The 21,941-nt window shown below is 29.9% G+C and overlaps 1 protein-coding gene across 2 annotated transcripts; it reads left to right on the forward strand.

Annotated features, from left to right (window-relative positions):
• Positions 1-1,553: 1,553 nt before the first annotated feature.
• LOC142327248 (casein kinase II subunit beta) lies at positions 1,554-21,816 on the forward strand. Of its 2 annotated transcripts, none has more exons than XM_075370076.1 (6): positions 1,554-1,677; positions 8,231-8,306; positions 12,053-12,155; positions 16,057-16,248; positions 18,279-18,468; positions 21,311-21,816. In XM_075370076.1, the coding sequence occupies exons 1-6, from the start codon at positions 1,628-1,630 to the stop codon at positions 21,420-21,422; spliced, it is 723 nt and encodes a 240-aa protein (XP_075226191.1). In that variant the 5' UTR covers positions 1,554-1,627; the 3' UTR covers positions 21,423-21,816. The 2 variants fall into 2 exon arrangements, with proteins under 2 accessions (XP_075226191.1, XP_075226192.1); XM_075370077.1 differs by lacking the exon at positions 1,554-1,677 and adding an exon at positions 2,015-2,089.
• Positions 21,817-21,941: the final 125 nt, after the last annotated feature.

Raw genomic sequence — 21,941 nt, forward strand, 5'->3', positions numbered from 1 at the left:
AGACTTTCCTAAAAACTGCAGTAATGGAATTAATTAACAAAGTGCATTGCTTTAAGTAAAGAAGTATGCACTTATGTAAGCAAGCATACAACTTATACGAAGTAAGAAGAAAACAAAAAGTAGAAATTCATATACATTATTAATATATTTTAGTAAGAGTTCAGTTATTAGTTCTTATTAATTGTTTAATTTCAATATAGAAATGATATAGTGAGCTTATAAACATGAAGGATTATAGTTATATATAGATAAGGCTCTAGATAAGTCTGAAAATTACCTTTTTACATTTATGATGCAATGTTATAAATATTAGGTGTAAAATATATCAATTTGTCAAAAAGAAGAGCTTTAGACCATGTAAAGATTGGGGTCATTCCTGGAATACTGAGAGGATTTCTGTCTGTACAAAGATAAAATCTGTTCTACACGTTTTGCAGTTTGTAGTGCACATATTTTCACCCAAACTTCTGTTTTGTATCCTTATTTCAGAGTTCGTAAAGTACAGAAAAGTTTTTATAAATAGCATTGCGCTTCATACATTACACAATATTCCCATTTATTCAACTGTTATAAAAAGACCATCAGAATGAACTCACGCAATAAAGTATTATTGTTGAAGCCAATGATTCAAACAAGAACTCACAAGAGAAAAACTCACGTAAAAAAAAAAAAATATTGAATAATACAAACTTAAAATCTGTAAATAATTAGTTTTATATAGAAACAAGGTACAGCTTTTTACAGTAATAAAAAGATCTCATAAAGTCATTTCACGATTTGATCCGCTTTTGCAAACCATCTCATAGAAACAAGTCACTCACATACAAACATTAACATAAAAACTTGTAAGTAAACAATAAAGAGCGGAAAAGTAACTCGTTTAAGTGACGACATATATGCATTTATTAAACAACCTACATTTAATCAAAATTTAAATCGCGGATATTCTTCGAACAAATAATCAACTAATAAGTTTTTCGAAACAAAACGCAAATCAGCTCACATCGCTCAGCGCTCCCAATAACAGTCTCTGAAGAAGTTTGATTTAGACAGTAAGTTAACATAGACTTAAACTTTCATCTTAAAGTCTCTTTTCGATTTAAGAGATTTTCTATATTCATCATTAATTTTTCACCACCTTAACGCTTTTTCTATCTGTAGAAATAGTTCTCGTAGATCAGCGCTGGCATAAAATTTCATCTAGAATAAATTTAAAACGACTCGCTCATGTTTAAAATGAGTCTTAATAATTTAGAAAGTGAGTCGTTTAAAATTTATTTTTATTAGTTCTTGTCCATCAATGCAATCCCAGCTATTTCAAAATGGGATAAATTAATATTGTTTCAGAACAAACAATACAGTTAACCGTATTTGATTTCTGAATTACTGGGGTTATTAACAATAACTTTTCAGTAGAAAACAAATAGGAAGATGATTGATGCTCATTTTTTTCTGTAATCACGTCTTGAAGAAATAATTTATATCAGGGGGAAAAATTGTAAAATATTACAGTTGGATTGAAAAAAAATAGTCATTTTTTTAATACATGGTAATTTCCCGTTTTTCTTCCAATGGTAAAATTTAGTTTCTAAGTCATTGCGTAGTAAAATTTAATTTTTTCGGACCAATGGTTCTTTGTTGTAGAGCGTTAAGCGTGGCTAATCAGGGAAGGAAAAGGTCTGTCTTCTTTTTATTAATTTAAGGTTGATTGTATTACTATTGTATTATTTGTGTTTTATTCAGCAAAGTGTGTACATAAGTATTTGTATTTTATTTGTTATTTGCCTCTTTTATAGTTTATTGTGCGTGAAAATGATAAAGTAGCCTAGATGGTAGTCGTCGGTCGACGTCTAACCTAAATTCATAACTTCCCGTGAATATGCCAGTTTAACCTTTTTGTTTGTGGTTGACAATATATTTAATTTTGAGTAGGTTGCTTCAGTGTAACTGGTGCTAATAATGATTGGGGGTTTTCAGTAAATTTTTATCTTCAAACTCCGGTGGTTTTTTTTTATTTCTTCTATCCACAGTTTTCAGTTTCGGTGGACTCGTACTGTTCAAAATATGAAATAACTTCGAAATTTTAATTGTGAGTAATATCGTTAGATATGTATATTTTAACTTGCCCGTTTTAAGGAAAATTTCTTACTTTTTAATGATTCTTAGTAATTTTAGCTCTGTAAAATAAGGATGTATCCACTATAATGTGGGTACTACGAAAAAGCTTTACAACTATCTTAAATGTAAAGATAATTATACCCTATGAAACATCATTCGGGTATTTATATTAGTATTTCTCATTTATTTTACTTTTATTTTTTTTGAAAGAATTAACTTTTTCAAACAAATATTTGTTATTAAGTTTTATTAACTTTGTTAGATGTGTTGATGAGTATCACTTTATATTGCTTTTTTGTTGGCTGCTTCCACAGTTGAAGTTTTGATTGAGATATACAGTTTTAACTTTGCAGAAGTGCCATTCTGTTGATCTAGCCAATCTTGGCTAAGTTGCTGATTAATAAATATTTTTCTCAATTGTGATTTTAATAAATTAACTTTTCAATTATTTTAAATAAAATTTATCCTTTATATTATAAACTAAAGATGGCCTATACTTTTGACTATCTGTTACTACTAAATGAATTTCTTATTAAATTTATGGAAAATTTAATTTTTTCAAGTACAAAAAATGAATTGTTAATATGTTGAATTTACATGCTGTTAAACTTATTTTAAGCAAGTAAAATTTTTTTTTTATAAGTGTAACAGTATGTAAATTCAACATACTAACAATTAATTTGTTGTACTTGTAAAAATAAAATTTTCCATAAATTTATTGCATTTTTCACATTAGTAATCTTAGCATTCTGATTTAATCATTATTATAAATATTTAAAATAAAAATAATATAGAAATAATTTATCTACCCCAGTTTTATCATACATAGGTGTTTCTTTTGCAAAAGAAATTATTATAACTTTTATTATTTGTTAATTTAATCTTCAGTTTCCTGTGGTTTTGACTGTTTTGACTCAAAAAAATATTTTGATTGATAACTTTTACTTTGTGAAAATCCATAATAAAAAAAATTAGATAATGAAAATTTATATTTTTTGATTTTCACTAGTTTTATTTCAATATGACAGCTGCTTCTATACACTATACCTTATTCAGATGTTAAGTACATAATATTAAAGTGTAAACGTTATTACAAAGAACTCGAATTAGTTATAGCTGATAAAAAGTTTTTTTTTTTTAATTCCTTATTCTACTTATATTTCAGTATGGGATTTAGTAATTGTTTTTGTAGTACTATATTTAAAATAGGCTTTCTTTTATTGATGCCAGGTCAGCTATGTTGTGATTAAAATTAGGAAAATAAGCATAAAATCGGCTATTATTTTTAAATTATGTATATAATTTAATAATAAAAATATTTAAAAAACAATTAAAAAAAAAGTATAAAAACTAATATAAGAATTACATTAGAAGAGTAAATATTTTTATAAAAACCATTAAGTAAACATTAAAATTAGATGTGAATCAGAGAAATTAAATAAAGTGGATACATTTAATATTTATTCTCCCTTGTGTGACTGAATAAAAATTGTGCAATAGAGTATTAGTTGGTAGGCATGTCGTAGTAGGTAATTGGGGTTCCATTCCATTTTAATTCAATAAATTTTATTGCATCACTATTTTTGATTTTGATGATATTTGGTATATAACTACCTACCTTGTAGTGGCCATAAAATATTTTTTATATTTAAAAAAAAATTTTCTTGAGAAATAGACTATTTTCTTACTTGCCAACAGGTAAAAACAACCATTTTTACCACTTTTTGCATGAGCTGCCGCATTATTATTTTACATTATACAGAGGTCAAAAAGGGCTTTTTGGAAATAATAAAGATGGAACTTGATCTTATTGTATTCAAAATTAATTTTGTTATATAACCAAATCTTGTAATATTTACTGAAGTTATATTTACAAATTTTGTTTTTTTCAAATTTTGGGTCTAAAATAAATAATGAAGGGCTTAGGGTAACAGGCCTGTTTTTTCCATTTAACTTTTAGTTATTACAAGTACTTAGTAGTATTAGTGTCCTTCATTAAAAAAATGACCGCCAAATCGTACGATTTTGAAAATGTCTCATTTTTGTGGCCCAAAAACCACATGTGGGACAGGTGGCAAAAATGTGAAATGTTTACAGTGGTAAGTACTTTAAAACCATATAAGATTTTTATTTTGTTACACGACGGGGTTGATGAGTAATGAAGCCATCAATACTGCTAAAAACACCATTCCTTCTAACCATGAACAATGTATCCAAAAAACTCGCAGCATGTATTTTTTCAGATAATAATGTAGGCCTACTGTACAAAGTATTTTGTTGTCTTTAATGCGATAGATTATATTCTAGCTAGTTTGTTACTTAAAGTATGACTTTGCAACACATGTTGCACATAAAACACAAAAGTGAATAGACATGAATGCTTGCATAATCCTGAATGTAAACATTGTAGAAGGCTCAGTTACTGTTTTGATTTCAGTATGATATGTTGTGTTGTTGCTTTGTTAATACTGTGGTTAGGTAATGTACAATTGTTTATAAAGTAATTTTATTACCAGTGAACTTCTCCTTTGTGTTATCTTTAATTTTTAATTTTATTAATTAAAGAAATTTTTATCTTAGCTGTAGAGAAACTGGGATTAGACAAAGTGAGGTGCAGTTTGTAGTTTTGTAATTTATACTAACTGTGTTGTTATTGTAAAAACCCATTTTATAAAAACAGATTGCGGAGTGTTCAATTGGCATTCACACCGAAACAGTATGTCACAAATTGACTTGAATAGATCTTCAGTATTGCATGATATTTTAGAGTTTACTGAACAGCAAAAAATATTGGATTCTTAAGAAGTGGATGTACTGAAACAGAAAATATCTCTACTTTTCATAAAACTGAATATTTAGATAAGTATTTTCATATTAATGGGAAAAGTTGCTCTAACCCATTTAGCTGTCACACTAAACTGGTTAAGAAATTTCTTCAAGCAATATCTTCGAGAAATATCTTTGACACTTTCAACAAGCAATCCAAATTTAAAATTAATTCCAGGCAGAGCACCGATTACAAAATCCTTAAACAAAATACAAAAACCACAAGATGATAACAGAAAGTGAATTGGAATGTCAAGATATATTTGAGCCTCACTGTGTTATATTGAGTCTGTGAATAAACCTTGTTCAGCACTTCGAGATTTCCCCTGTTAACGATAAAAAATTATTGAGCAGTGCAAAGGAACCAATTTAAAAAAATAAAGTTAACAAAAATAGTTGAGTCAGTTACCAGTAAATTAAACGATTCCTTTGATTTTAATATTTCTACAGAAGAAACTACTTAGTACCACAAAATTTTGCTGATTTAGGTAGGGAATATGAATAATTAATCATTAAAATAAAGGATAAAATGAAAACGGTTACATCAACCCAGGAAAAAATTAATATTTTAAGTTTATTACCAAGCAGCCGGAGCATTCAAAAAATTAAATTTGAGTTGAGTGTTAGTCAGTATTTAGCCTGTCAATTCAAACAGTTAGTTAAAACAAGAGGAATTTTGCCACAAATTGGCAAAAAGAAACCCAGTAATGTAATTGATGAAAATATTATTAAATGTGTCCCAGATTTTTATCAGAATGATGTGTTGTAAGACAAGCTGATGGGAAGAAAATTAATTTTTAAAAAAGGCCTACCTTATGTAATTAACTAAAAGAATTCTACACAGCCTTCAAAGAAAACATATTTTAAAATTTGCTGATTTAAGACCTAAATTGTTCTGGCTGGTGGGTCTGGTTTTCTCTCTCTCACACACATACACACTCTCTCACCTCTCCCCCTCTCACTGTTTGTGTGTGTCACCCACCAAAATGTAAAACTTATGTTACCTGCTCTAAAAATGAAATTTTATTATAAAATCTCCTTTCAACCATAGTATCTTGATTTAGAAAATGAAAAATGCATGCTGTCACAGTGTGAAAAATGTTCAGGCACTAATGAATTGCCCAGATTACTACAAGAGAACTGGGATGATTTTGATTATGAAATTATATTCAAACATTAGGTTTCTGTTGACCGTTGTGAACTAACTACTCAAATTCTTCTATTTCAAGGGTACTTAAACTCTCAGAAAATTTAAATAATCTAATTAGGCATTATTTTGTTGCAAAGAAACAAGCTAATTTCCTCAACATTAAAAAGGAAAACTAGGAGGGTGAATGTATTGTAATGGGAAACTTCTCTCAAAATTTTCCTTTTGTGACAGGATGAAGTCCATTCATATTACTGTCAAAACTTATGCCACAGTACATTTTAAAAAAGAAGGAAAATTACAAAGCCAAAGCTACTGTGTGATTAGTGAGTACTTTAAGCACAATACTACTTCATTATTCTGCTTCCAAAAACAAGTTATAAAGTAAAAACACTGTTCCCACAAGTCAAACAATTTATTTTTATTTTTCTGATGGCTCCTCAGCCCAGTATAAAAAAAAATTCATAAATTTGTGCTACCATCAAGAAGATTTTGAAATCACAGCTGAATGGCATTTTTTTTGCCTTATACCATGGAAAAGGACCATATGGTGGTATTGATGGAACTGTAAAAAGGACTGTGACTAAAGCAGGCCTTCAAAGGACAGTCAACAATCAAAATATTTACACCTTCTGAGATGTACAATTATTGTAAAGACAATATTAAAAATATAACATATATTTTTTTCTCTAATTAAGATATTCAAGAGACTGAAGGAAACCTCAGTTCTTGTTATCAGATAATCACAACAATCCCAGAAACAAGAACCTTTCACAATAATGTTTCAAGTCAGAAATGTATTCTGAAAGTCCAGGCAACCTCTGAATAAGATACATTTATGTTAGTATCGGTACACAAGGACATTAGTGTTTGTGATTGCTTTATATATTTACCAAAGCCAAAATGTAAAAATTATGTCTTCTGTGTATAAAAGTGGTGGTTAGATCAAGTCATGAAGTCAAAATCATAAAAATGAAGAGGAATATTGAACAGACGTTTTCCATCCACAGAATCATGATACTTCGTTCAAGAAACCATTGTGAGTTAATCAAACATGGGTTCAACTGGAAAATATTTTAAAGATTCTCATGCTGTCAGAGCTTTTTCTATCAACTACTGGAAGAGGACATAACATTACACCAAAGATGAATGAGGACTTATAAGTTTTCCTCAATAAAAAATGCTAATCCTCAATAAAAAAGCACTAAGTTATGTTAGCACTTCCATTAGCAGGTGTAAGGTAAAAGTGAATTGAATAACTTGTTACTGTATTTGAATTGTTTATCATTTTGTAATTAACTGTTTATTAATTATCAATTTAATCATTCTAATGAGTTTAGTTTTCATTTTTATAATCTGAAAAAATACATAACATCAGTATTTTTGGATACATTGTTACGGTTAGAAGGAATGGTGTTTTTAGCAGTATTGATACCTTCATTGATTATCAACCCCATTGAGTAACAAAATAAATTTTATATGGTTTTAGAGTACATAAAAAGTACTTACTGCTGTAAACATTCACATTTTTGCCACCTGTCCCACATGTGGTTTTTGGGCCCCAAAAAAGAGACATTTTAAAATCTCATGATTTGGTGGCCATTTTTTTTTTAATGAAGGACACTCGGTAACAATCTAATTTCTTTTTAAAAGTACTACTAATACCTAAGAGTTAAAAGGTAAAAAAACAGGCCTGTTACCACCATCCTAAGCCCTTCATTATTTATTTTGGGACCATAATTTGAAGAAAAAAACAACAATTTGTAAACATAACTTCAGTAAACATTACAAAATTTGGTTATGTAACAAAATGAATTTTGAATATACTAAGATCAAATTCGATCTTTACTGTTTCCAAAAAGCTCTTTTTGACCTTTGTATAATGTAAAATTAGAATGCTACAGCTCATGGAAAAACTGGTAAAAATGACTGTTTTTACCTGTTGGCGAGTTACAAAATAGAATATTACTCAAGAAAAAAATTTTCTAAAAATGTATAAAAGTATTTTTTGGCCACTACAAGTGGGTAGTTATATGCCAAATATCATCAAAAATAATGATGCACTGATAATTTGTTAAATTAAAATGTAATACCCAAATTATTAAATGTAGTATTTACATATTGAAGTTTTGGTTTTAGGAAAATGAGTAGTTCTGAGGAGGTCTCATGGATTTCCTGGTTCTGCGGCCTTCGGGGAAATGAATTCTTTTGTGAAGTAAGTAATTTTATGTAGTACATTCATTAACAGTAGTACGTTCAGTTGATATTATTGTTATTGGTCATAATTAGGCTAACTAATTTAAACATAAAAACCAAGGATAAATACAGTTTATCTTCTTTTTCTATTTAAAAAATTATTATTTTAGATTGTATTATTAAATCATATTTTATTAATTAACACTTTCAAACCTAATCATTAATAACATGACTGGACATTTTTGAGGTATATAAAAAATTACAAGCTAGTGTATATACATAACCTATTATATCACCTGAAAGAGAAAGAAATGAAACATCATTAAAGATAAAAATATTTGTAATAGATTGCTTACCATAAGACTGTAGTCATCTAAATTTCCTTAAAATTTCATAAAAACAAAAAATAGCAACGACACACAGTACTAGTCAATAAACATACAAAATTGTTATAATCACTACACATTATGACATTTTATACTGTCTAAAAGATAAAATTTCACTTTATAATCAAAAAAAATGTATAATAAATGTAAAATAAGTTTTGGATTTTTGAAAATCGATTCGTTTTTCAGTACTTTTTCACACAAATAATCATAAAATAAATCATTGAAATAAATGTTACCCTAATATTTATAATTCATTTAATTTTATTAGCATAGTTCACTGATGTAGTTTCTAAATATATTTACATCAGTTTTGTAAGTTTTTTTTTTGCCATACAGTACAATTTGAAGCAAGTAGACAAGCACAACAGAACTAAACAATCAGGACCCCACCAACTTTTATTCTTTTCTCCCGGTCTTGCCTGTAGAAGGTTTTGTTTTCTCCGAGCATACTATCCGACTTTAGTTGGTTGACATTTCTTCTTGTTTGCGGGGATTTTGTCTGGAAAAGGCGTCCTGTCAGTCATTCTGAGGCAATTGCAGTGGGAGTTTCAACCTGATGAAGAGATGTACCTTTTTTTTTGCTAAACCAGTGCCTAATTGTAATAAAAAAATCTCCAACACTGCATTTATTCCTTTGAGATAGCGGTCTTGTGGCGTGATACAAGATTTGTAAAGACAGTAAAAAGGTGAAAGAAAAATTTTTTCCACCACTAAATCTGTTTACATTTAAATTGGTAATATGAAACAAACTGATCAAATTCATCAACACCAGTTTTGTTCACTTATAGCATCAGGCTTTGACTTTTATTATTTCTTTCGCTTTCATTTTTACAGTGATGTCAGTTGTTGATATTTGGTTTTGTGTAGAAAGCTCAAAAAGATCTCTTGTATCCTTCCATTTTACATGTAATAAAAGTTTTCTTCCCATGAATAAGTATAATATTCTTTTAGTTTTTCAGATATTGCATTTTCTTTTGGCTACTCTCTTGTTTTTGCAGGTGCCAATAGCAGCAGTTTTGTTATCCCATAAGAAATCAAAGACGGCGGGAGATGAATAAAATCTATCCATAAAAACACAATGACCTTTTTGTAGGTATTTTTGCAATAATCTCTGAAAGGGAGGAATAATTGCATTGTTTTCTGCGCCTTTACCAGTATACACCTCGATATTCAGTACGTAGGCTGTTGCTGCATAACTTACAATGAACAGTTTTATTCCATGTCAGGTTTATTTTTTATATAAAACAAAAATAAATCCTGCTTCTAAACCCACAAATACCTTCATCAACAGTTAGATTTCTATAAGGATAGAACAAATTTGGAAAAGCAACAAGTAAATTATCTAAATAAGATCAGATTTTGTGAAGTGGATCATGGCCAGGTTGATCTCGTGGTATTTAAAGGCTGTTGTCATTTATATGTTAATTCTATCTCTGGACATAACAGAGTAGAAATAAAACTATTAGTAACCCAGTAATCTCTAATTTTGGATTTTTTTCATGTAACACATGTGAAGAATAATTGAAAAAAATAAGTAAATTTCATGCATTCGTGTCCATTCTGTCTGTGTTGATAGCGGACAGAATGGGAGAAGAAATCAGAGCGACTGGAGGCCAATCTCAAGCACAACGGGTAGATCCACCATTGATGCCTTGAGAAGAGTGGTGTCATGGGTGAATACTTGTAAAGCGAGCACCTGGAAGGGATGGGTGGGGAAAAAATTTTGGTAGTGGGAGTGATTAGGTAATTTGTATGAGTTAAAAAATCTGGTCGAAATATTTTTAGGGGGTTTGGGGCAAGGGTTCAAACAGTTGGGGATGATGTGAAAAGCATCTAGATTCAAAAGGATTTGGTTGGGAAAGCATTTTTTGTGGGGGGGTTTTTTGGGTTGGGATCAGGAGATAGAGGAGGCCTGGATCGATGGATTTCTAGGAGGATTTGGGTCTAGAAGGAATAGGTAGCTAGAAAAATGTAAAAAAGGAATCCTCCTTATAATTGAGACGGCTAGGACTTATAATATTTTAGCCTCGAATGCGAAAAATATTCAAAGTCCTTGTTTACTACAATTAAATGATGTCACACGCTTGTACTGTCTTGTCTTTCAACTTAGAATAATTTTAATTAATTTCTAGGTTAAATATGACCAATTTCTGATACTACAGTATAGGAAAAAATGGAAAATCAAAATAGTTAAATAGTCCATCATCCAAAACTCACCAAATTATGTGCCCATATACATTAATCATACACCAACAAAATTCAATCCAAAGAATCTTTAATGATCACCAAAAAACCAGTCCAAAACACAAAAACAGCAGAGCAAAACTACACATCTGGTCACTTGTGCCATCCCAACTCGACTCTTAACATCTGTATCCTAGGATTGAGTGAAATATGTTGGGAAGGGGAAGGTGAATTTGAAATAGAAGAATGATGATTTATAAGGATGAAGAGCACAAAGAAAAAAATTTGGGTATAATATATAAAAAAATTGCTTGATAAAAATGTTATCAAAATCATACCTGTCGGTGGTTGAGTGATAGCAGTCAAGTTTAGTTAGTTAGTAAAATGAGATTGAAGCTGTACAGAAGAAATAAGAAGAGAATTGTGATAAGAAAAGGAGCATTTGAGAAGGTGAAAGGATTATTAACTGTAAAGAAAGTAACATTAACATTGAGAAAGAGATTTGCCAAATGTTTTATGAGGAGGCATGGTGTACGGATGTAAGACAAGGGCAATAAAAAAACAAAGAAGAAAAATGTTTGGAAAGTTTTTAGATGTGGCTAGGAGGAGAGCAAAAAATGAGGATGTACTAAGAAGAAAAGGAGAAGTTTAAAAACAGAAAAGAGGAAGGCATCATGGATAGGACATATTTTTTTGAGAAGAGACTACACACTGCTTAGGATACTTGAAGGGAAAATAGAAGGAAAACGAGGAAGGGTAGAAGAAAAATTGGAATGAAAATGAACTGAAGAAAGGAAAGAAGTTATTGAGAAGCTCAGAATTGAGAAGTGGAAAAAACTGTCCGGTTTAAACCTTTCGCAAGATAGATCCACCATGAAGAAGAATACAGGAACAGTGTCTACTGTACCTTAGGTTCTTCATTTTATTATTTTAATTATGTTTTGTGTATTTATTTATTACTATTTTTAGATTTTTATTATTATTGTCTTTAATTGTTTAAGTAAAACAGTGTTTATAAAGTATTAGTAAGAAATGAAGTACTTCTGTGAGTAGGATTCAGAACTGTAGTGCAATGGTCCCAGTTTAAAATTAGTGATTATTGTAATTCTTTTCTGAAATGGTTTTGTTTTCCTTTACTTTATGGTTTTATAATATTCTTGATGAAGTTGTTTATTAATTTGAAACATTCTAGGTGGATGAAGATTACATTCAGGATAAATTCAACTTGACCGGTTTAAATGAACAAGTGCCACATTACAGGCAGGCGTTGGATATGATACTGGATTTGGAACCAGGTAATTCTATCATGGAAAAAAATTGTAATTAAGATTTAACATTTTCTTTTATAAATTGGATTTGTAATATTATTTGTGATTTGAAGATAGTATTTTACGTGGTGGATATATTTTAATTGATTTTATTTGGATTCTTTTTTTTAAATTACTTTAAGCATTACAAAGGTCAAATGTTATGTCATTTAATTTCATTCTGTTAAATACAACTTCCATTGAGTTATTATGACAATGTGGGTTTGTTGTTTTTAGCAAGATGTTTCCTTATTGTGAGGTAGTTAAAAAAGTACGGTTATGCCAAAATGAAAATATTAACAATTGCCTTTTAAAAACAGGTTATATTGTGTATGCGGTTAAAAATGTTCCATTTTTTGCACGTACAAATTGTGTAAACAAAGATGACTGTATTTTTGTTAGTTAATAGATTCTGATATGAACAGCAAGAAGGTCGTTAAAACATTACTATCTGTTACTACTTTAAATTAATGGTGCAGGTGGACATAATATTGCTAGATATATTTTAAATAGTTTAAAAATGAAAACACTGTAATTATTAATTGTTTATTGCTGATAATGCCTCTGTGATTTTATGTGATAAAAATCAGCTAAATTTTGAAAAGAAAAAGTGAAGCAGTTGGTGGTTCAGGATGCTTCTGTCATTCAATTTATTTAGCTGCTAAGAAGGGAACTTAGACGACTACTGGATATAAAAGTTTTAGGAAATTAAAACATCATTACATTGTAATTGTTATTGGGAAAATGTTTAATCAGTCGTCTTCTTTTGTAGAATGAAATATTTTTATTTTGTATCAAATATTACATTTCATTACCTTTTTGTGAACCGTGTTTTATTACACTTGTATACAAAATTTAATGTATTTCATGTCTCAGATGTGAAAATGGGTGAATATAATAGCATTTCTCATGTTGAATTCAAATATTGTTTTCAGAATTAGTCTGTTGTTTAAGGACTTTTAGAGACAACTATTTTAATTTTACAATGTTACGTATTTAATTTGCATTCTTATTGTAATATAATATTACCTAAAAAGTAGCAACGTTTGATCTTCTGTGATTTATTTTTCATCATAAACATCTCTCTTTAGGGTCCAACAATAGTCAGCTAGCATGCTCGGACCCCACTTGTTCTGGTATTACTTTTCCATTTCTGAAATATCCTGATGGAACCTTTCACCATTTTCATCTCTAACTGCTTGTAGATTTGGTGGGAAGAAATCCAAGTACAAGTGCAAGAAGTGAATCTTCAGTGACATGTTGCATTCCTTCATTTTATGAGATTTTAAAAGATAATCCACAATATCTTTGTAATTTTCGGAATAATGGTTTCCTAAGAAGTTCTGACAAATGCTCTTAAGACTTCCATGCAGCTTTCTCCACCATATTTAAGGTACTATCAAAGTTGTTTTTAAATAAATTTATAATTTGATGTGCTATAAAGATTCCTTTGAGTTTGCTTCACTGATCTTCGGAAATTTATTTTTTAAGTAAGTGAATACAAGCCTACTTTGATCCTTCACAAAGTCTTTCATAAGTCCCAGCTTTATTTGGAATGGAGGTAAATAAACTTTTTTGAATCAACAATTGGTGCATTAACAACATTATTCTTTCTTAGAGTTAAAGCTGTTCGGTTTGGCTATTCTTTCTGTACATAATGATTTTCTTGGTCTCTGCTGTCTCACCTAAAAAGAAAATGACAGTATTTGGTGAAACCAAGTTGAAGACCTAGAACAGAGCAGTTACTTTCAAGTCACCACAGATATTCCAATGAAATTCTTCGTATTTTATTTTATCTAGCAGAAGTTTCATCTTCAAATAAGTGTCGTTCAGATTTGTAGATTTAGCTAGTGGCACTGATGAAAACTCATTCCCAATGTGTGTGCAGAAGCTCGGGTTTCAGATTAGATTCAGATGAATCAATAAACAAACGCCACTCCTCTGTTGTGTGTACTCATGGCCATACGATTCCTTTACAGACGAAACATTATTTTAAAAAAGTCCATCTTCAAATACAAAGAAATTCTTGAAGTTATTATGCTTATTTCTAAAAACACATGCTTTTGTTTCATGGTGGAGAAGGATCCAACCTTTTAATCGTGAGCCTAAAAGTTCACTTTTATCAAAAAGGAGACCCTTTTTTGATAAATTCAGAGCTCATACGAGGTCATTAATTTCTTGTGTTCGTAAGTATGGTTCACCAGACGATCACGAAGCTTCATATTCTGGATCAACCCTTCCATCATCATCCTCTCCCAAATCTTTTTGTTGTTGATCATCGCTATGTATGATCTTTTGTGGTGGTTTAGGCACAGGCAGTTCTTCACTGTGAGCCACAGGCTTCATTCCAAGGGTAAATTAGGGTATGAAATAGTGTGCTTTGATTTTTTTTTTAACTAATGCTTATAATATTAGTCGGACAAAAGCGGCATGATTTTTTGGTTTCTGCTAAATCATTGGAACGGAACTCTTTGACCAACTTATAAGGAGTCTGACACAAGTAGTATAACAGATGTGAGGAGACCAATGTTTGTCTTTGTCACCAACTTTGTTGCCAGAATAAAGCTCATAACATTTCTTAATGAGAGGAGTAAAACTACGTTTCTGAAATTTAAATGTTACCTCACTACAAATGTGCCAAAAGCTGTCTGGGCAGTTTACACAATTTCTAGGCATTTTGCAAAATCACACAATATACAAACGCTACAAAAATATTCACTATGCCAGTGCAGACTTTTTTTGATAACGAACTAATCATTTTTAAATGGCTTGATCAATACAATCATTTTATTCATTTATGTATCATAAATGCACGATACCATAACAAAATTGCATAATTTCTATAACACTTAACAGAATTTAACTTGAAAACTAAGATTGATAAAAAAATTCTGTTAACATTTTTGAATTCAAGGGGAAAAATACATTTTAAAACCATTTCAACTTGCTTTGAGACAAAATTTTGTATACCAGTGTTTATAATTTTTTCTTAATTATATTAAATTTTTCATGAAAAATGATGTATCTATTTAATGATTTGATTTAATATTAAGCATGATCAGCTTACCGTCGATCAGCCTTCTATGAAATTTCAACCCTACTCCCCCATGTTTTACTAGAATGAACTTATGGTAATAGCTGTTGTTCTGTTAATATCTTCGTTATCGTGTTAAAATTATTCAAAGTTGCAATGACGGAAAATCATGTTAACAATAAAACGAAGTAAAACACACTGCATGAACAATCTTATTGCATTTTACATTCATAATGCCTATGTTAATGAACTTTAAACAGTACTATAATATTGATGATAATAATAAAAAATAACTGATAATTAACAACACAACAACAAATTAAACAGCTATATAAACTAATATCGTTTATTTTAAATAGTAGAAGTATTACAATAATATATTACAATAAATAAATAAAAGTAAATATTTCAATATTATAAGTAAATCAACTGTGCTCAAGAAAGTACAATAAAGAAATATGTGTAATGCAAATCTAAAAAATTCTTATTTTGTCTACCAGTGATAGGGGTTAGTATATTATGTTTATCTTTTGTGATTTTATTATTGTAATATTTCATTCAGCTCCTGTGCACAGGTATCTGCATATACCTCTGTAGGGATTTTATGCATTAATTGTAAAATTAGAGAATGAATAAATATTATCTGTTTTACTTTCATGATATTTTTTTTCTTAAGTATGAATTATTTTCTATCATTATTTGTTTGTATTAAAGTGTTTGTCAGCATAAAATAAAAATGTATATTTTTTAATTAATTTTATTATTGTTATTATTTTATGATCGTGCTGTTGTTTATCAGCATTTGTAAAGTTAATTAAATCTTGTAAATTGAATTTTTTCATTATGTTTTACCAGATGATGATCTAGAAGATAACCCTAACCAGTCGGATCTAGTCGAACAGGCAGCTGAGATGTTGTACGGGCTTATTCATGCTAGGTATATATTGACCAATAGAGGTATTGCTCAGATGATTGAAAAATACCAGACAGGAGATTTTGGACACTGCCCTAGAGTTTATTGTGAATCACAACCCATGCTTCCGATAGGTATTTATAATTATTATTATTGAATTTGTTTTTACTTATTTTTTGTTCCATTTTTTTCAATGAATTAATTTAATTTATTCACAGATGATATTGAGGATAGTCATGAGAGCGGCAAAGATTTAGTAATTTCTCATACCAGTCGGATTGAGATGACCAGTTTGCTGATTCTTATTGTAGTCTATCGCTTGCTACATATCCATGGCTGATTGTTTTTAAGTTAATAAGACATTCACTGTTTCTTCAGATTGAAAATTTTGGGAACAGATAGGTTTTTTTTACATAGAAATCATATCGCCTGAAATTTACAGGCAGCTATTTATGTACAGTGTTGATATGATATATGAAAACCTGTGTAATTAAGTATTTCAGATTTGCATAAAAAACATCACAATATGAACTATATGAGTTATCCTTGGTTATCATTGTCTTGAAGAGCTGCAATCTGAAATTTGGATTTTTAAATTGTTTTTGAAATTCTTGGTAAAATCATCTGCTAAGAGTTAAAGATAAAATGAGGTTAGTGTTTATTGAGGTTACTGTAACTTAGAAAAAAATGCATGTTGTGGGTCTGCATAGGAAATTTTTAGCACCAAAAAGAAATCTATTTTTAAAAATTAAATAAAATTATGAAATAAGTGGCCTAGAAATTTAGTCGAAAACAACTACACTTAATTAAATTTGAATTAGGTTCTTGTTATATTACAGAAGAGTATTTTTTGTAATTAGTGATCAGATGAACGCTGATCGATAAAGCTTTCAGTGAGTTTTACTTAAATTGTGTCGTAGTTAAGAATTATAAATTATACAAAACTCAAAACAATACATGACATTTCTTCAGATATGAAGTCTGTTCAGAAAATAACTGCTTATTTTTAATTACGTGCTAATGAAGGGAGATATCTCGTGACATGCAGCTGGCAGCATTGTGTTTCGCATAACCTTCTCTGTAACTATATGTTCTTGGATCGTTGAAATCTCATTTAGTTTTGGTGTTATTGTTATTTCAGAGCTACATGTGTAAGTGTTAGTAGTGGTTTTGTAATGAGTGATTTTTTGATGGTTGAACTTTTGTCTAGTTATAGTCGTAAACCCAGCTTTTGTCTACCGTTATGATGGTTTGTATGAATGTTTCATCGTCATCGGCTTGTTCAGGAAGTTGCTGACAAAAATTCACTCTATGTTCTTTTTGCCGTTCGATCGTCAAACGCGGAACATGTTGCTACAACTTGATACACGTTCAATTTTTCACTCAAAATGTCACGGCATGAACCGATCCAGGTGCTAGCATCTGCAAGTTCTCTGACAGTCAATCAGCAATTTGCATGCATGCACCAGATCGTTGATTTTCGGAACACTGATGTCATCAGTTAAAGTTGAAGGCCTTCTTTTCGAGGATTATCTTCGATTGACTGATGACCCTTTTGAAGCATGAAAAGCCATTTGTAATATTAAATACGATCCAGAGCATCATATCTGTTTTAAAAGTTGAAACGTTTCTGTGAAAGTTTTCCCCAGTTTTACACAAAATTTTACAATTACTATTAACACTTAAACGTGCTATACTCAAATAACAATCAAGAACATGTGGTTACAGAGGAGGCTATGCAGAACACAATTCTGTCACTAAATATTTCCGTTGGCGTGTAATTAAAAATGTTTGGTTATTTTCTGAATGACTTTGTATCACTTTAATGTATCATCAGACGTCACTTTAATAGTGCTTGACATGATGTACATTTTATAATGCATGGGAATCTCCACCATTACACATTAGCAATATTTAAAGTTTATATGGTTTTTTTTATTTGTCAGAAACCTTATCGACAATGATAGATAATTAGTAATTGGTGGCTGTAATTAAGTCATGTCAAATAAAAAATGAAAAGGACATTAAATAATGTATATTTTTATACATTAGTGTGCAGACTTATACCTCTGCTGGAAAATCATTTGACTGTTTCATTTTTTGTAAGAGATATATTCTTTTATAGTTTATTTATTAGTCCATTGTGTACGGTGTATTTTTTCAGGGTTATCTGATGTTCCTGGTGAAGCTATGGTAAAGTCATATTGCCCTAAGTGTATGGATGTTTATACTCCTAAATCATCACGCCATCATCATACCGATGGAGCTTACTTTGGTACTGGATTTCCTCACATGTTATTTATGGTCCATCCTGAATATAGACCGAAACGTCCGGCTAATCAATTTGTTCCCAGGTATTTTTTTATTGTTTTGTATTGCATGTTATTCTTTTATTTAATTTAAATTAACTTTTACGGTTCAGTTAATAATAGTTTCTGAAGTAAATCTGTTGACTTTGTTATTTCTACATTTTTCATTCATTACTTATCTTTTATTTTAATTTTGGTTTGCTTTCTAAAAAAAGAAAGTTTGTTAAATAAGAGGAACATCTGGTAAATGATCTCCATTATGAAATAGGAGTTGAAAGTCTAAAATTAGGATTATTAGAGACCCTCTAATAATCCTAAAAAAAAATTAGCAAAAACATCTTATCCATCTTTTAGTAAAGGAAATATTGTAATCGTGAAAAATTTCAGTTTTCAGATTTCAACAGAAATATTCATTTTACCATCCCTGAATTCATTTTGACTAGTTTTGGCGTGACATCTGTATGTATGTATGTATGTGCATATGTATCTCGCTTAACTCAAAAATGATTAACTGTAGAACGTTGAAATTTTGTATTCAGGACTGTTGTAACATCTAGTTGTGGCACCTTCCCTTTTGATTGCAATCAACCGGGCCAAAAATGTATATACAGTCAGACCTCTAAATAAAGTAGGGTTTCAATTTTTAAACATTTGGATTTTGGACTTTTTCTTAACTGCAGTAATTAGCCCTCGTTGAGAGTTTGTCAATGATATATCATAAGCAGTACTTATTTTCATTGTTCCAGAGTTATAGCCAAATAAAATTTTAATTAATGAAATATTTGGATCTTACTAGGGGAAGGTACATCGATTCAGATCCGATTTCATATACATAAATATATGATATATTAATAATTTATTAACCTCTGATTGTAAAAAAAAAATTAATAATAAATAATTCAATAACGATTAAAAAAAATGAAAAAAATCAGAAGTTATTAGTGAAATAAAACTATATGTACTACTTGAGGGACATAAAACAAAATTAATATGTAAACTAATATAAAATGCAAAGGAGATTTTTAGGATCATTTTTCTGTGTAACCGTCCACTTTATTAAAGAATTGGGAGGATCATACCTCTCTTTCAAATGAAATAAGTTTAAATGAAGTACAGTATAAAATGTGTGTAATTTAATTTGCATTCAAGGAAGTCGTGGTGTCCTAATCAGATTTTTTATTTCTGCAGTAATGTTAAAAAACAAGTACAGAAAGAAAGTAGGAAAAACAAAACAACTCTTAAGTTTTCAGAAATTTCGCATATAACAGTTTGTTGACTATCTCAAATAAGTGCTTCATTTTAGGCCTGTTTGTCTTCAATGACCGAAATGTCATTGAAGATATGGTAACCCTTCATTTGCCAAAAATTTATTATCTGTCAATAATTAGAGACTTAATGACTCGAAAAATTATTTATCCAATGATGAAACATCAACATAATCTTCTTATTCCAATTATAAAGAGTTGTTTATTTTTGTGTCTCAGACATTCTTATGCCACATTCTACACATTTTCGTTGTTGCCAAACTCAGTGCCGCATAAAAATCGCTTAAGAGGACCAAATAAAAAAAATCTGATGGTGTGATACCCAGACTGTAATGTGGGTGTAGTAACAAAGTGTAAGCAGCCCCCAACTCCACTTTGGAATAACTCTCTGTGTCTTTTGAGTGGTATACGGATGAGAATTGTCGTGCTGAAGAATTCCACCTTTTGAGAGAGAACACAAAATTTGCTCCTAATTGCAGGTCACTTTATTGTTAGAATTTGCAATAGTATTCACTGTTGGTTGTACATTCTTCAAAGTAATCGTTATAAATTGGGCCTTATAGCCCCATAATACTGTTAGCATCATCTTACTGGGTAATGTGTATGATTAAAAGCTTTTCCTGGTAGGAAAACTCAGGACATTTCTGTTCCATATTCTGGATATGAGGTTCCGAATAAAAATTATGAATATGTTTCATCACAAGTTATTCTGTAAACTATAATTAGTTTACAAAAAACCATTGTTTAAGTTACATACAAATATAAATTCAACAAGCCAAGCGTCAGTGATTTTGAGTCAATGGTCTTGGAACCCGATTAATTTAACACATTTTGCGGTAATTCAGCTTATTATAGATAATGAAGAGGACAGTGGTCTGTATTTCCATTATAAATTTCAGCAGTTTTCTAAATTTTCATGCGTCTGTCCTGAATTAGCATCAGTTAAAACTTCCATGGACAGTCTTGTGCTGCGATGAAAATTTTGTGATACTTTTTCTGCAGAATTTAAAACTGTAATGATACACTTAAACTGGAAGTCAACATTTTGAAATAAATAAAAGTTACAATAATGGAAGTTCTTTTTGAGCGGCTTAAATTTTCTATGTTAAGGATTCTATTTAAGGGGTTAAACGTAGTTTCTCTGCTATTGCCATTTGTCTTTTAATTTTTGGTGCAGCGTCACAGTGCACCTTCTCTCTTACAGCTGACCGGGTGAACAGGAAGATCAGCTAAAACTATTGATAACAAGTTCAGACGTGCAAGTACTTGTCTGAAATGCTTGAAAATACATTTCCAAAAGAATATAATGCCTCCTGATGATTTTGCTGATGACAGTGTTGTGTGGATGGTTTTTAAAACAGTACCGCTCCTGTAGAACATATATTTGATTAGTAAAAACTGGGAAAGTTCATTCAGTATTTTTAGAAAGCAGTAGTAAATAGTTTTCCCCGTACATGTGATTTTACTTGATGCCGATGGTGTTTTATTTATTAATATTTGATTATTAAGTTGTAATCAAGATTAAAACTAAAGTAAATCACTTTTTTAAAGGTTCTTTTTTTATTGATTGTATTTAAATGTATTTAAGTTTACTGATTATTAATTACTTTTACTGCTTTCAGGTTGTATGGATTCAAGATTCACCCGTTAGCTTATCAGATGCAACAACAAGCTGCTGCTAATTTTAAAGCCCCTTTACGAGCAATTAATACATTTAATAATGGCAAACGTTGAATTATATAACATATTAAGTAAATACACTTTCAAAAATATATATCTAATTATATGCATAAAAAGTACATGATGAAACAGTGCATCAGATTACAGTTCAAAGTTAATGTGTGTGATTGTACAGTGTGTGTATGCGTGTGCACACGTGCATGAGTGTTTAATCATCCAGTTTCTTAATAAGTGAATCTGTATTAAAACTGCTGGTTATCATTAAATATTAGAAACACAGACAGTTGTGTGACAGCTATCCTGCTGTGCGGTTATTAAAATTGTTGTCTGATGTGAGTGGTAAATATGAGTTTGTTTTTATTATTGCCGTTTTAAGTTAACATTATTTAAAAATTGTTGTAAAAGTGACAATAGTAATAAGAACAATAAATAAATAAGCTACGGTATCCATTGATTGTTTTATTGGCATCCTCCGTGGTTATTGTTATGATCAATTACTATAGTAAAAATAAATACAGTTTTGTTGAAGGATAGAAGCGAAAGTGAATTTTTATTTGCTTTCTTAATAACAAT

Source organism: Lycorma delicatula, chromosome 7 (genome assembly GCF_047948215.1).
Source record: "Lycorma delicatula isolate Av1 chromosome 7, ASM4794821v1, whole genome shotgun sequence".
Lineage (NCBI taxonomy): Eukaryota > Metazoa > Arthropoda > Insecta > Hemiptera > Fulgoridae > Lycorma > Lycorma delicatula.